This window comes from Cheilinus undulatus, linkage group 1, assembly GCF_018320785.1.
Source record: "Cheilinus undulatus linkage group 1, ASM1832078v1, whole genome shotgun sequence".
Classification (NCBI taxonomy): Eukaryota; Metazoa; Chordata; class Actinopteri; order Labriformes; family Labridae; genus Cheilinus; species Cheilinus undulatus.
In genome coordinates, this window is record NC_054865.1 from 34,124,461 (window position 1) to 34,140,230 (window position 15,770).

At 41.6% G+C, this 15,770-nt stretch overlaps 1 protein-coding gene across 4 annotated transcripts in view; it reads right to left on the minus strand.

Moving 5' to 3' along the window:
* zfhx3 (zinc finger homeobox 3) overlaps positions 1–15,770 on the minus strand; it is a 460,260-nt gene that overhangs the window by 89,577 nt on the left and 354,913 nt on the right. For all 4 annotated transcript variants that reach the window (XM_041786249.1, XM_041786267.1, XM_041786242.1 and 1 more), the window contains one exon: positions 13,886–14,382. In XM_041786249.1, coding sequence (XP_041642183.1) covers positions 13,886–14,382 — 497 coding nt within the window. The remainder of the gene's footprint in view (positions 1–13,885; positions 14,383–15,770) is intronic.

The following is a 15,770-nucleotide window of genomic DNA, read 5'->3' on the forward strand; positions in this document are numbered from 1 at the left end:
CTAGTTGTAAATGTGGAATGTCTGCTCTGCTCATAGTAGACCTGGGGCTAAAGTTATGCAAAGGTATTACACCACTCCAGCAAACCCAAACATATACACAGCTTACTCACAGCCACCCCCCCTAAACCTAATCCCTCCTCTCTGCCGTACAGGAGGCTTGGCCTTTGTGCTGCGTCTGGCCAGCTGGTTGCCTGAATCAGCATGTGCAGCTGTCTCCTGTGACGAACACAGCTCCACCAGCAGCAGGACACAGTGACTGCTCACTGCATTGCTATGTTTTAATATGGCTGCCTGGCATTACTACAGACATATAAAACCCACCTAAGGAGCCACTGACCTTTGGGGGAGTTTACACAGGCGGAGAGCAGGCCGAGTTTTAGCTATAACACATATTGATGGCCTTTAACTAGTGTTTGAGAGCCTCGGAGGGTAATGCTATTAGAACTAGACCCACAACTGGGAGAAGACAGAGCTCTAAAGTGTGAGTGGCCATTCAGTCCTCTTGCCAATATGCCCGGTGATATATAGCTTTGTCTTTAATAGGTACGGGCATGGTGTGTAGGGCAGCACAGTGAAAAAAGCTCTGGTTTTATATAAGCGTTACAGTTCACTTTGATCTCCTCTCTTGCTCCACTGTTTATAAATCAGCCACACAAATATTTATGAGCGGAACGAGGAAAATGGCTGGTCTGGTTTGTATCCCTGCCCTCCCTCCCTCCCCACTGCGTTCCCTCCCTCTCCCTGTGGCTGATGTGTGGATGAGGCCACCGCAGACGCAGAGCGAGTGCATAGGCCCCAGGCCACATCCATCATATCTGCCCTGTCTCTGGCTATTGTGTGGCCCCGAAGAAGGCTGACCTAACCAAAGCAAGTAACAGAAAAGACGCCACAATTTGTACGAAATGCAATAAAGAACTAGCCTAGACAACCATGTAAAATGGCTCATTGCTCTAATGTATTTTCAGTGTCTTAAATAGTCAGACTAGAGCATGTGAATCTGTCATATGAACAACAAAACAATGCAACCGTCAATGGCATTCCTGCTCCGGACTAATGCATCACTAGTTCATAAGTAACGAAGATCAATTAATTAATACAGCCATGTTCAATACGTATTGCCTCTGCTCTATCTACCTATCTGTTTCTGCCTACAACACATAATGGGACTGGCCTAGAGCTTCTGCATCCATACGCTTTAATTGCTCCCCCCAGCCCTGACCTCTGGTCCAGATCACTCTGATATACAGCATCTCTATTAAATTGGGAAGTAGGTAAATATTCTTCTAATGACCCTGAGTTGTAGCGACACCATTGAAAAAAGAGGGGAACAAAAATCAATGTTGTTTTTTTTTCTTTTTGCCCTTCACCAACTCTATTAGTTTCCTTTTTATCTTAAGGTCGACTCCAAAACTGTGCTGAAAGACCGAGAAGAATGGGCAGACACTTAACTTGAATGTATTTGGGTACTGCAGAGATTACAAACCAGTGCTTAAAAGTGAATACATGTGAACAGCTTCCTCACAAGCCTTTGGCATGTGCTACCACACTGGGCAGACTTTATGTTAACCAAGCTGAATGTTTATCCTGCAATCTCGGCTCAAGATAATGCAAAGATAACGTGTTCCAAGAGGAACACTCGAGTGGATGTTACCTATCATGTGATGTGTGCAGAAAAATGGTTTATGCCGTGTTATGTTCTCGTGAATGTGTCTGCACATGCATGAGCAGTGTACAGTAAAAGCTGCATGTGTGTGTCTGTGGGCAGGGGCAGGCAGGGTGGGGTAGAGAGGGGTGATAGTGGTGGGCTGGTTTGTCGATCGATGCAGTGATTGGCAGTTAATAGCTTTTCCTGTTCTGCCTTGGTAACCCTGGCCTGATGGCTGTTGCGTCTGATCAGAGATGGCAGATGGTGTTTGATTTTCGTATATAAACCTCTGACTTTGTGGAGATGGCTTCATCATGTTTTAATGATTTAAAAGTTAAGTTGAATACTGGGAATAGTCCAATGTTGGAATCATCTTTCAAAGAAAGTCCCTTACCTCGCTTCCAGATGTGAGGACTGATCTCTTTTCACTACATGTACATAGCCTAATACTCTGCAATAAACCACTAAATTCTCTAATGATAAATCATAAAAAATATTCACAACACATGTTTTTCTCCACTTACTACTGTCCAACCATTTCATTCTCAGGCTTCATTTTACAAGCCACTAAATCCAAAAGTATCCTCAGATTCAACATGGATGACCAAGTGCAAAACCCCTCAGAGATCAATATAATCATCGACACCAGAAGCTGTATCACCAAACCCTTTGTGGGTGGTAATGAAAGAGTATGCTGGTAACTGTGCCAAAGAAAAGGCAGAAAAAGTTGTAACTCAAGGGAAATTGAATGATAAGCTTCATTTGGTGTGTATGAGAAGATGGTAGGGAATCCTAGTGTGAACAGCAGGTCCTAAAAACTGATATTATTTGACTGATTTCTGAAGTCTCATTCCAGCCTGACTTGGCTTGACTACTCCAACTGCTTATGACTATGGTTCAAGCCCATAATTGAAGACTTTTTACATGTCATCCCCTTAGAAGTTCAAAAACAAATTAACAGATTACATCATGAGAATAGGGAAAAATGAGAAGACCTACTAAACAGTAACCTCACACACACAAAAGAAACTTTCATAAAGCCACAGCATGGGATATATTCCCCAGAAACCTCAGAGCAACAAGACAAAACGAGGTAGTATGCATGCGCAGCTCCAGTAGTAACACGAGTTTGACAGACAGGTGCTGTCGTAGGTTATAGATGGCGGAGCTTGTTGTTGGATAAAGCTTATACCGAGGCTGATCAGGAGTAGTTATAATAAACATCAGTAGTCATAAACATCTTCTCTGTCAACTAAAGTTTTCAGTGTGGCTCTGTGTGCGTGTCTTAATAAAGGAATGTGGCCCCGTTCTGGTAAACTGCCGCTATACTAAGTTTTAGGCGAGTAAAGTTAGCTTGCCTGAGGGTACTATTGACCCAACCCAGGTCATGCTCTGTATGTCCTTGCATATTACCAGGGGCATGGGAAAATAATCAGGTAAAAAATAACTAATAAATAATTCCACACCAGAGTCAGGGTTGGATGTGGTGAGTAAGCAGGATCTAGGGTACCATCCGGGCAATAAGGTTGTCACAAGTTCCTGGTCATACTGTGTATGTCCAAAGGGCCCAAAAACAGCTGGCGGTCTAAGGGTGTGTTGCCAGGCCTGGACAAAAGAAATACTTGACCTTGGAGTGACATGTATCGAGCTTGACTCTGGCCGCCATTCCACCATCTCCAGTCCGAGGATTTGGCACTGCAGGTCCTGTGATGAATCCCCCCCTCCCCACATGCCTAAAAATTAAGCATATGACTTTACACCTGAGCTAAACACTATGTCAGGGACAGTCAGTGCTATTGGCTTCCAACTACCGCCTTTTTTTCAAATTAAATCTCATATGTGCGTTATTAGTATAAGCCTTATTTTCCTCAAATGACGCTAATTGGTCAGGTCTGTTCTCAGTATTGGCAAAACTCTTCATATAGCAGCATTGTCAGATTGATTTGCCTGATGACAGACATGGAATCTGGCCAATACATCTGCTTCGCAAGGTTAGCTAAGTATCACAAAGTAGATATTTTCAGAGAAGAGAATGATACGAAAAAAGAGGGGTCATACACTAAAGAAAATAAAATCCATTGTTACCACACAATATACAGAACCATCCCCAGAGTCTGCATTGTATTTTTCCAATTGCATGAAAGTAATCTGTGGAATTATGCATACTTGGAAACAGCAGAGAGATGTAGGTCACACTGGGACTCACAGCTGCCAAATAAATATGCCCTCCCTCCTGAAACATTGACAAATATAAAATTATTCGCTTTACATAACTTATTAAGGTGTTCAGACAGCCCCCACCCCCATCCCACACAACTTTCAGCATGCAAACGACCACACTGATCATTTGAATACTAATTTGCATTCCATATCTCACCATTTCATGTTCAAACTTTAACAGCTCCCTGAGTTTTCCCTCAAACAGTAGCTGCACAGACAGTCCTTATGGTTCAAATTATTTCATCATGACTTTTCCAACCTAACAAACATAAATTAAAGAAATTCCAATCTAGTGACAGAGATAGGCCATCTTAAAGAATGATCCAAGTCTAGATTATTCAGCAGTCTTTAATTTTGGGGCTAGTGTTGATTGAATGTGGTGACATAAAAAAAGAGAAGAGATTGTGGGGCTGGCGAGGAAGGCAATAAGGAATGATGGCAGACAATTTGGGAGTGAGCCTAGCAGCTGTGGAGACTTCCTCAACTGTCTGTATCTCTGAGGAGGACTCAGAGGAAAAGATGCCCTTTGTAAATCATCATGAGATTGAAAAGGTCTTTATATAACGCAAATGTGTTAAACTGCCAATGCTGAATAAAAGCTGGCACTTCAGATGCTTACTTTCAACAGCTCTGGGCAGTAAAAGTGAGGCATCCGACAGTGTGGCCCTGAGGTATGCCACATAAACACAGCAGGGTGAGGTGAAGGTGAGTAAAGAACTGAGATGATATGTCAGGGAGGGGCTTAAAGGCACGGTAGTTAAACTTTTTTTCCAAACAACACACTGTCTATTCTGGGCATCAGTTTGTCATGAAGGAATGTGAAGGCCATTAAGTATCGGTGCCCTTGAGAAACTGAAGAGCATTCTTGTCCCCAACTCTTAAAGCTGTCTCTCTCTCTTTCACTCACTATCACTTTTCCCTACCCCCCTCTCCAGCAGTAAGTTTAAAGTAGAACACAGGTGTAGAAGACGGCACCCGTGGGAAAGATAACATTTGGGAACATTCCTAGGGTTAAAAAAGATGTTTTTTTCTGATATTCTTCATCTGGGGAACTATGTAATTGCCTTGGTTCCATGACTGTGCCTTTGTCCCCTTTGTGCCTACACCACACACTCCCCATCACTGACTCTTACATCACTGCCAAGTAATTTCCATATTAGACTTTAAACAAGAGATTTTATTCTCTGCTCTTTTTTCATTTTTATCTTTCCATTATTCATCTTTTGTTTTGCAGAATAGAAGGCATGATGAGAAAACAAGGTGCAAAATGATCTTTTCCAGAGCCGCTAATAAAAACCTCATGACACCCTGGGCTGTACCGCTTAATTACAAAAGGATGAAATCTTTTCTTCTACATCTGGAGAAAACATTGTCTGCATAACACTGATAGATTTACAGCTCCCAGTCCTAACCCTGAACTCCAGCACACGGCAATTAGGCAAAAACATGGATGGACATCCAGCTCCGTGAAGTTAAGGAAGAGATGGCTATTTTTTTCTTGGCACTGAAGGAAAACCTCAGAGGCCCCAGTGTTTCAAATAAAAATTTTACCCAGAATATAGTCCTTAGGAATCTGGCGGATGGTTACATTTTTAATCCAGTCTTAAAATTGTGAGCTGGACTTTTCTATGCACATCAGAATTTGTCCTAAGTTTACCCTCCAAAAAGTCTGCTTTTAATAGAGCTTGCTTGCAGGCATCAGCATCTCTCTGACCCATCACTAACAACAAACAGCCAATGAAATCCAGACAAGAAATTGCTGAAGTTCTGCAAATTCAACATTAATCGATGCACCACAAAACAGAAACCCTTTGGGGTAGATTTGTTAAAACAAAGAAAAACCTCGGTAAAACAAAGGCAGAGGATACACTGCACACTTTGGAGCTATTTAAATGTCTGCAGAATTGTAGATCAGATATTGTTTTGATTCCTAGTAGAATACATTTATTTAATTTACTCAATATTGCTTATAAAAATCTATATTTATCTTCCTAAACATGGTTTTAGACTTACAGGGGGAAGATTTCTGGGTAAGGAGAATGCAGAAACCACCAGGGCCACATATCCATCATTCTGTAAAATATATCTGTCCCATGACTCTACTCAGGAGCCCAAACCCAAACAGAAGAGAGCTCCCTGTGTGCTCATCCCAGCACCAAAGACCTCCTCCCCTCTCTTCATCTGTCTCTTCACCCTACCTTTGCTTTTTCATGTACAGCTCCACTGAACACAGACCTCAGAGCTGAGTAGTTTTGTGGCCCTGACCACTCGGAGGCCATTAATCTGGTGGCTTAGCCACTGATGTATTGATGGCCGAAGCCAGTAAGCCTGCCCGCCTCACTCTCTCCATCCCTTCAGCTTAACGGCTACATTCACAGGATCCTACATTTGGCCTCATCAGAGCTGTGTTTACCTGCCTATTGCCTTCGTTAGTCTCTCTGATGCATTGGCTAGAGGTCGCCTGAGGTGCTGACAAGTTAAGCAAAAAGACCCAAGATGTTTCATACAAGCCACAAACACAACAGAGTGCTGACTGAACTCTAAAGGCATCCCAGCTTGGTTGAAATATATTTGACTAATTCAATGGCTTTCATTCTAGTATAACACTCCTATTCCTCTGCATACTAGTAAAACCCTAAAATTAGTGAAAGGGTTGGAATTACCTTAATTATCTTTGGTGTGCATGCAAACATAATGACAGCCATCCTGCATGGCAGCTGATTTTACTGCAGTTTGTCTACTACATACACAGAATTAACAGGAAAATGTGAGGGCCATTTAATATATGGAACATTAAATGGGTTGTTTGGCCATTCTGTGCTGCAATGGAGGAGGTAAAAAGACAAGCTAATGACTGATATGTCTGTAATATGTCTTGGCAAGAAAGAGGCAGGCAGAGCTAAAGTATAACACAATTTGGAAACAGAGCCTTCTGTTTGTGCAGGAGGAAGTTTAACCACCATGTCATTTCTTTCTCCATTATACGGTTATCCCTTATATTTAAAGGTTAGGAAACTTTCAGGGGTGTCCCAATCCCGTGTATCAGATCGGAGCCAATAGAAATATTTTTTAATTGATCAGAGATTGGCAATTACGTCAGCTGTCATAAACGTGGGACAATTTGCAGCAGGCAATAAATGGGCGAGTAAGACAAGAGCAGCAATGTCAGCAGTATGAAAATACTTACAACTTGAGAGCGAAAACAGTCCAACAGCCATTTGCAGCATCTGTAACATGACTGTTTGGCGAGGTGGTAGTAGCAGGGCTGTGTTTAATACTACCAATTTCATCCGGCATCTCCAAAGTAAACATGCAACAGAATACGGTCTTCAGATGACCTCCTATCTAGAAAAATATGAGTATCAGATTGGGACTCGGAATTGGGGACAACCCTATGAGTTTATCTTAAAAGGTGCATGATTACAAATATGAAAAACAAATTGAGTGTCTTAATTTTTATGGGCTCTTTATTTAAAAAGGAGCATTGATGTACTCACAACAATGTCAACAGTACTATGCTGTTAAATGAGGAGCAAACATTTTCTCAAACTAATGAAGACTAACAGAGAGAAGACAGGGAAAGGGGATACAGACAGAGGAATTAGCATGGGAAAATGTATTGTTTTCTTGCAGAAAAGTAGTAATAAAAGGATATTGAGGGGAGGAAGTGTGTGGAAGAAGAGTAGGATGATGGCTTGAATCTAAGATGTATAACAATAATGTTACTTCCACTTTCACTCTCCTGATCCAAAAAAAGGAGGAATCAAGGAGGAAGAATAAATCCCACAACTAAACCATATATCACTGAATTTGAAATAAAAGAGCAATTAAGTGGATCCAATCAGTGCTTTGAACCTCTGCTGCAAAAAGTGATATCACCTTACTTCCTTTTCCCTGTTATTCAATGACCAACCTGCCTATACTGCTAATCAGGCTGACGATATCAGGGTCAGTAACTTTGTTGCATATGACACTAGCACTGCTCTTGTACAGAAACAAAAAAAAAAAAAAATAATAAACTCAACAAAAAGAAACAGTCCTTAACAAAATGTCCAAGGCCCTTATAAAATTATACACCATCTCTGTCCATTTAATTCTTCTTTGGCTGCAGAAGAAAAAGCACAAAGAATGCATCTTTATCTCCACCACAGACCCAGAATGGAAAAGCTGGTCTATAATGCGCTGAACTCTTTCAGGTCCAGCAATTGTGGTGGACAGCCACTGTGAGAAAAAAGCTGGGAAAGGACCAGTTTCCCTTGTCTAAGCAGCAGCCTGCTCCCTCTCTTTCGCTTTCTTTCACTGTCACTTTGTAAATCCCAGCAACACCCACAGTAGGGCAGTTGCACGTACAATCAGCAGCAGCAGCAGCAGCAGCAGCAGCAGCTGTGCTACGGGTCAAAGCCTGACCCACTCTATGGCTTTCACAAGGGGTGGGAGCTGGAAGGGTTGTGAAATTCTTGCACACTGCCAAACACTAAGCCAGAGCAGCCCCCGCCTCCTTACTTGCCTGATAGCCCCTATCTCTAAACCAGCCCTATTTTCTGCTGCATGCCACTCCTTCCTCCAATCAGAGAAACTGAGGTCTACTTTACACCAGGATCAGGATCATGGCTGTGTTGATTAAAGATCTGTTACAGTGGGCCCACACAGAATCCAAATACTTCCTTAGTGTGCTCCATTGATGACATGTACGTCACTTGGCCTGAATCATATTATAATACGATCTCTATGAGCAATTAAAATGATACATTTCATGAGCCCTATGTTGTCATCTGCTGGCACTTTAGATTACAAGATTGGGCTGTGTGTGTGTGTGAGGTGGTTTGTGTGTGCATTCACACACTTGTGCATGTGAAAGGAGAGAATGGGCTGTCTCCCAGGATGTGCAGCGAGCGCTTTATTAGAGCGGTAGTACCAGTAAATCAGAGCTCAGCTCTTCCTGGAACTGCTGCAACCTTTTCCACTGAGCACTATTACTGAACAATCATAGGCTAGCCATGATAATTAGCAGAGTATCTATCCTTCCAACCCTCCTGTGCCCCCCCCCACCCCCCCACCCCCCCATCCATCCACCCCCCATCCCCTTTCTCCTGTCTGTCTCTTCATCCTCCTTTTAACACTGCTCTTCTTAGAAATGTCTACTGGGTGAGTGGGTAAGGCCAGGCGCCCACGAGACGTCATTCTGCGTGAGGAGATCTCACTATAACGTGCTGTGATTTTTGTCTTTTTTTGGCTAGAAAGACAATTTGGGCTCAAACTTCTGTCCTCACGCTAAGAAATTCCAGAAATGTCAGGCAAAACTTAGCCTTCCTAGGAAGGTTTGCAGCTTTGAAAAGGAATTTAATTGCCAAACCAATCATAATGAGGATGGAGGTCACAAAAAATCTAACATCAATTTAACTCAGAAACACTTTAAGTGAGTTTTGAGTTGTACTAACTCAGTTTTTGTAACCTGTCATAAACACTTTTATATAAAAAAGTTACTTTTACTCCTTAGCCAAAAAAAGAACATTTCACTTTAGTTAGCTTTTTTTTTAAACAGATCAAGTATTAAGAACTTGTAACACTGTTAACTGCACTGTAAGACCAAACAGTGAAAGGCAGTTATAAAAAATTGAGTTGTGCTTAATCAAAAATCCAAAACAGCTATTTCAACCATCTTTCTGAGTTGTCAGAAGACATTTTTAGTTAAAAGTAAACAGAACTCAACGACTTCATGCATTTTAGTCAATGCAGTCAAATGATGTGACCATCATCTCTCAACCTGCAAAGTTTTCTCAGAATGGCTTTGGGCATTACTGTTGCACCATGAGTGAAGTCACTGACTGATTTAGAACGGCCCCCAACTACAATACACAATGAATGGTATACTAAACTTCATGGAAGAGGACTTCCTGGATCAATGTGCACCTTTTGGTTATTTTCACTCGTAGACACTTAGGTTAGCCTACTTTGAGTGTCATAAATGTTCAAGTTTAAAGTATGTGAAAGAGGGTTACACTCAAATTAGCATTTGAATCTCAGTTTTGAACACTTCATTAATTTTGAACTGGCTTTTGAACACTTAGAATAAAATACTAATCATCAATACTTAATACTCAGAAATATTAAGTAAGTGTAACTGCAGTGCAATTAAAATAAACAAGCTATGTGAACTCACAAAAGTCAAGTTTAGTTTACTTGTTATTTTTAAAGGTAAAGATTTTCCATATGTTTTTTCAGTAAGCTTGGATAATTTTATTTGACAGTGTACTAATGTACAAATATCTGTGAGATGTTAAAATCACAGCAAAAATCTCCTTTGGCATGAGTTTAAGTTAAGACTGATCCTCTTTTTGAGTCCAGAGAGCAATTCATAGCTTTAATCGATTGAAAAACTGGATTATATTTGAAGGAATGCTAAATAAACTGAACTCTAATTGTCGTTGTTTCCTAAAGTATTTTGTAGACAAGAGGATTGGAGTCAGTCCTTGTAGTTATGATCATTAAGCCAGTGCTTCTACAAAGATCAGAAGCTAACCACCTAAATGCCTTTTCATGTAACCACTAATCCTTTCATTAACATTACAACTTATTTTCCTTCATTATAAACTGAGATCACTCCCTGTAGAGTGCAGACATTTTCTTTCCTGTGTTGACTGGTTCTTTTGGATTACACTGAGGGGTTAAAATAAGAGCACTTACTCCATCTAAGATACAGATGTATTATTTTTCTTAATGGGTCAGCTGCTGGGCTCATTTAACAGCATGTTAGTGAAGAACATATGATCAAAAGTCTCTGTTTCTCATCAGTAAGTAGCAAATAGTGGATGTGACTGTGTGTTTAAGACAGAAAAAGAGCTAGGTGAAAAGTTTGTGTAATAATGTTTGTTCTCAGTAGAGCAGGACAAGGACAGAGGGCGGGGTGTCAGGACTTTCTTGCTTAAAGATTTCCCCGTCTGATAGTGAAGGCACTTTCTCCCTTTCTTTCCATGGCCAAGCGGCATCTGGAGTGGATTTTGTGCTAGCAGACACCGAGGAACATGATTACATTCGGCTAACTGCGCTCTAAACTGATTATGCATGTGCCAAGCTAATGGACTACATTTGCAAGAGGAAAAATAACATCCAATCAATCTCAATTACCACCGATTGCACCGGCCCCCGAGACAAGGAAGGTAGCCAGCTAACTCCCCCGTGCTCCTCCCCTTTCCCCCCAACCCTTGACTGGAAGCTGAGGCCTGTGGCTGGGCCTGCTTAGGCCCCACCCATTATGTCTGGTCAGGGAAGCCAGGGCCTGGGAGCTGGATTAGCCCCACTCATCTCACCTCTACACTAACAGCGAAATCCAGAGGCCTACTGCTAATGGTGTAAGGGCTATCAAATTCACCCACTATGTATGTGGCTAACTTTAAAGTGAGAATCAAAGTTGGGTTAGTTCAAGTCAGGGAGTCTCAAAGGGAGCTTCATATTTTGTAAGTTTGTGTTACTTTAAACCTTCTAAGCAACCATCTGTTTATGCTTAGGAGTGACCATTCTGGGAGCAGATGGGTGACCATCAGAGCCTCTAAAAAAAGCCAATAGTGCAAAAAGAGAAGGTGAAAGTAAGCTACACTGGGCTGTACTGGAAGAACACAGCATTCAGGATGAATATCTTTCAACTTAGAAGAGAGCACACAGGGGAACACAGCATCACCCCCCACTGTGTGCTGGTCCATGTGGTTAGGATGACTTGCTGAATCTTTCTGCGGTCTTTTGAAGCATTCCAATACATGGGGTGGTGGGGCTGATATTTTTAGAAAGCCCTAATATGGGCCGCATACCACAGACTCTCAAATTATCCCATCCAGCTTAGCCCTCAGTTTAAACCTTCCTTTTTAATTCCAGTAATTACAGGGTCCAATTTATATGGAGCTGTGCACACAAAGGGCCTGTTTAATGCAAACCAGTTTGATTTGGGTGAAGTGTCCCAAGCATCTCCCACATCTTACAGTCTGTTTATGCTGACTTGATGATTTATTTTCTCCCAAAAAGGTTAAAAATGGTGCCATTTGCATCAGATTTCTTTTGGGAGGAATAAATGAATGGTGATTTTCCTCTTTTTCTGTCTTTGCATAATATCCCAAATTAGGTTTACAGGCTTGTGGGCTTCTGTGGGTTTTTGTGTTCAGTATCTCTACCAGGACAGTAAATCCAATGTGGGACTGTAACAGTCGGGAGCTAACGCTACAACAGTCCTCACAACCATGTGCTTGTTTTCTACTAATCACACATGTAAGTCAGGAAATATCGTAATAAGTCTTCTGCTCTGTTTCTGAGGAGTATCTAGGATGAGGAGAAGCTTAAGAGGACGCAGTGTTCTTGGGTTGAGAGAGCAGGTAATTTCTGGACAAATACACACACTCTTTCTCGGAAGATCAATTGGTTTTAAGAAATATGGAGCCATCTTAAGAGGCTTAAGTCATAAAAAATGATCATGACTGGATGTGTTGTACATATTTAATCCCCCCACAGCCTGAGCAGCAGTATGACATATGTCTCTTCTCTCTTTAAAAACTTGCAAGAAAAAAGAAATAGAGGAAAGGGAAATATATGTCTCTTTTTCTTTCTGGGCTCACAGCAAAAGAGGAAAGCTAAAAGATAATATAAAATGAATTGTAGCCTGTCCTGTGAAACAAAGAGGGACTCCTGCTCCAAAGGTGTGAGGTAGAGAGAGTATGCTAGAGCATGTCTATTTTGGGCTAATGTGAGACTGTCATTGGAATGTGGGCCAGTATGTCCAGCAGCAAAGGCCAGGAGAGGATGACCATGGCCTGGGAAAACACAAGGAGATTTTGCTTTTCTGCTGCATCAAAGCTTACTGTCCACATCATTTTGCATATTTGCACTATCTATAAATAAGCTGTGTATCAGAAAATGCTCTCAAACCAGACTATATTTTGTCCTCCAAACATCTTCTGTGTAAGTATTGTTCTAGGAGCCCTGCATTACACCTCCCGCTTTCACAAAACACCATAAATTGATTTCCCTCCTCTAATTTTATTTCAGCACCCAGAACTTGTGAGCAGGAAGCATTACTGCTGTGCCAGGGGCTCTGATGAGGCATGTGCCTTTAACACCTTCTTTCCAGAGGAGGTCATTCTTTAATAGATGACTATGCCAATACATAACAGAATTATTTAAAAGGGTTTCCTGTTTTCTTTGTTAACAGAGCAAAGCCATTAAAGGAAGGCAACAACAGGAAATGGTGTTATATGTTTGTTTCTGCTGACATGCTTACAGGGGGGAATGTGGAGTTAGTTTTGTGTGTTGTATGTGTGTATACATGTGCAGCTGTGCCAGTTTGGGTTAAGCGCAGAGTGGCCGAAGCCGCAGACAAACAGGATAGGTACCTAAGTGGAATCAGGCCTGTTAGATTTATGGCCATTTGTTCAGAGAGTGTTCATCCATTGGCTATTATGGAATGATTAGAGGAGAAGGTGAAGCTCCAAGTCCAGAAAAAATCAATACGGCTGTCGAGAACGATTCAGCCTTTCCCGCTCCGAGGAGTATTAGCACCAAACCTCTGTCTCCTCACACTTCTTCATTCGTCTCCAAGTGATTCACCCCTAAGCCTCCCAGCCAGCTTCACCTGCCACCTTCTCCTTGTGGACACAGTGTGGCCCTGCCTCCATATGACTTCTGGGAAGGCAGGGGTCAAACAACAGAGATGTCATTCATACTTTGGAAGAGGAGCTACTTTAGTAGAGTGGGCAGAACTAGAACAACTGCTTTGTCTTTCTGAGGGCAACCAATTATAGGAATATTTTTGTAAAACTCATCAAACTCTAAAATACGACACAAACACACTACTTCTTGACCCTTAAGTACACTTCAAATATTAAAACAATACAGCCTGCAGTAGCACAAGTGCAGATTGTATTCTCTGCTGCATGCAAAAGTATAATATCCCTCAAGTAATATCTGAATTCAGTGTTCATCTGCTGCTGCCATGAAAAGGTTGAATGGTGGGTGTGATAAAGAAGCTGAAGGACTACTAACCTTGTAAAGTTTGAGGCTAGCCTCATGGCGGGAATTGACAGTGTGCATCCTCAGCTTCTCCAGGCTGTTAGTGTAGTAGTCACAGGCATTGCACTTCAAGTGCACTGGATTGCCAATTGCCACACATTTCAGTCGCCATTCGTTGCCTTTTCCCCCTTCTTTGATGTGTGCCACAAGTTGGTACTTCTGCACGTGTTTGTCCGTCTTGCAATGCAGCTGGAAGTTGGCCTTGAGCTGGGTGGTGTAGTGGCACAACTTGCACTGGTGAGAGTCGCCCACAACGGCCCGCCACTCCTCCTCCGGTAGGCTGCGCTCAGCGCCCATATGCATGCCAAGCACATCCAGGTTGTCAGTGGTGAAGCGGTTGCACACGGCGCACTGAAAGAGCTTGAGCGAGGGGTCGCTTGTCTGCGATAGACTTTCTCCCAGGGTCATGAGTTCTTCAGACACTAACTGCCCACTGCCCAGCCGCACATCCATAGGGATCTCACCACCTACTAAAATGTCAGGGGAACATAAAGACACACAAAAACAGAGGGAGAAAAGGGTTAAATAAATACATTTAACATAAGGTTGAACAATAACTGTATTTATGCACACATATATAGCTACTTTCCATAGGGACTTAGACCTCACACTGCCAGGAAACACAAGTGTACATGGTACCCTGTTTGGGCTGGTGCTCTCTCTTATGGCCTTGCTGTAAATACATTCCAGAGGCCATGATATCTACAGTAAAGGCAAGTTATTTTATCATTAAATGAATAAATAAGGAGTTCCAAAGCATACATTACTGTTAATCACATCCATCACCCCTGTTCAGTGAACAGAAATGTATGGAAAAATTCACTTCGCTGCTTGTGTCTGTCTCCTTTTTTCTTATAACCTTTGTGGAGACCTGACATGCTATATTAATGCTTGTGGTTTGGCCCAAATGATGGATATGAAAAAAACAGCAAGAAAGCCAATTATGCAAACTAATGCTGATATAGTCTAAAGGCTCATTTATGCTCTACATCCTTATTTCTCTTAAAGCTGACAGATAAGGAGCAAAGTTGCAATACCACCGGTATTCATGGGGGCAGTGTTGAGCATTGCATCTCAAGCCAGAATAACGAAACACAAGGAAGAGGAATAGTTTGAAAAATGTCAAAACTTTACATCATCATTCTGAGGAGATGTTACAGAATATTGTAGGAGACGTTAGAAACTACAAACATATATGACCTCAGCTCACCATGGCAAAGAGAGAGACAAATACAACTCCCTATCTTGTCTGTCTGTCCAGGGCAGAGGGCGGACAGGGGAGCAACGAAGGAGTTATGGAGCTCCATGTGAGACAGTTACCTCTAGTCAATTCATTATTTAACATCCACCCCAATGTAAGAAACATGTGTATGTGGCCAGTGATGGTTTTAACATTTAAAATTAGGGATGCACGATATTGGATTTTTACTGGTATCTGATATGCTGATATTTTAAAACTCATTTTGGCTGATACTGATATTTAATTACATTTTTTTCCACTGTAAAAACACCAATTCCATCCTGTACTACAAATATATTTTTTAAAATATTGGTCGTCTATTTTTTTAAAAACTGACAAAACATTTGATTTTTATCAGAAATGAAGGATGTATTGTTTTTTTTTTTTCAAATACAGCCATACACTAATGAAAAACTTACAGTAATGTCTTTGGGCTACATTTGCATTACATGCTACATGTACAGTATTTTTAACAGTACAGCCAAAGTCATCTGCATCTTTGAGGGCAATAAAAAGCAGCAAAACATCCTGCTGACACTGAGCTCCAAAGTGCAAAAAAAAAAAGCTTATAAATTTAGATTGATTCTCCTTATTACTCAGCCAGTTTGCAGGATAGCT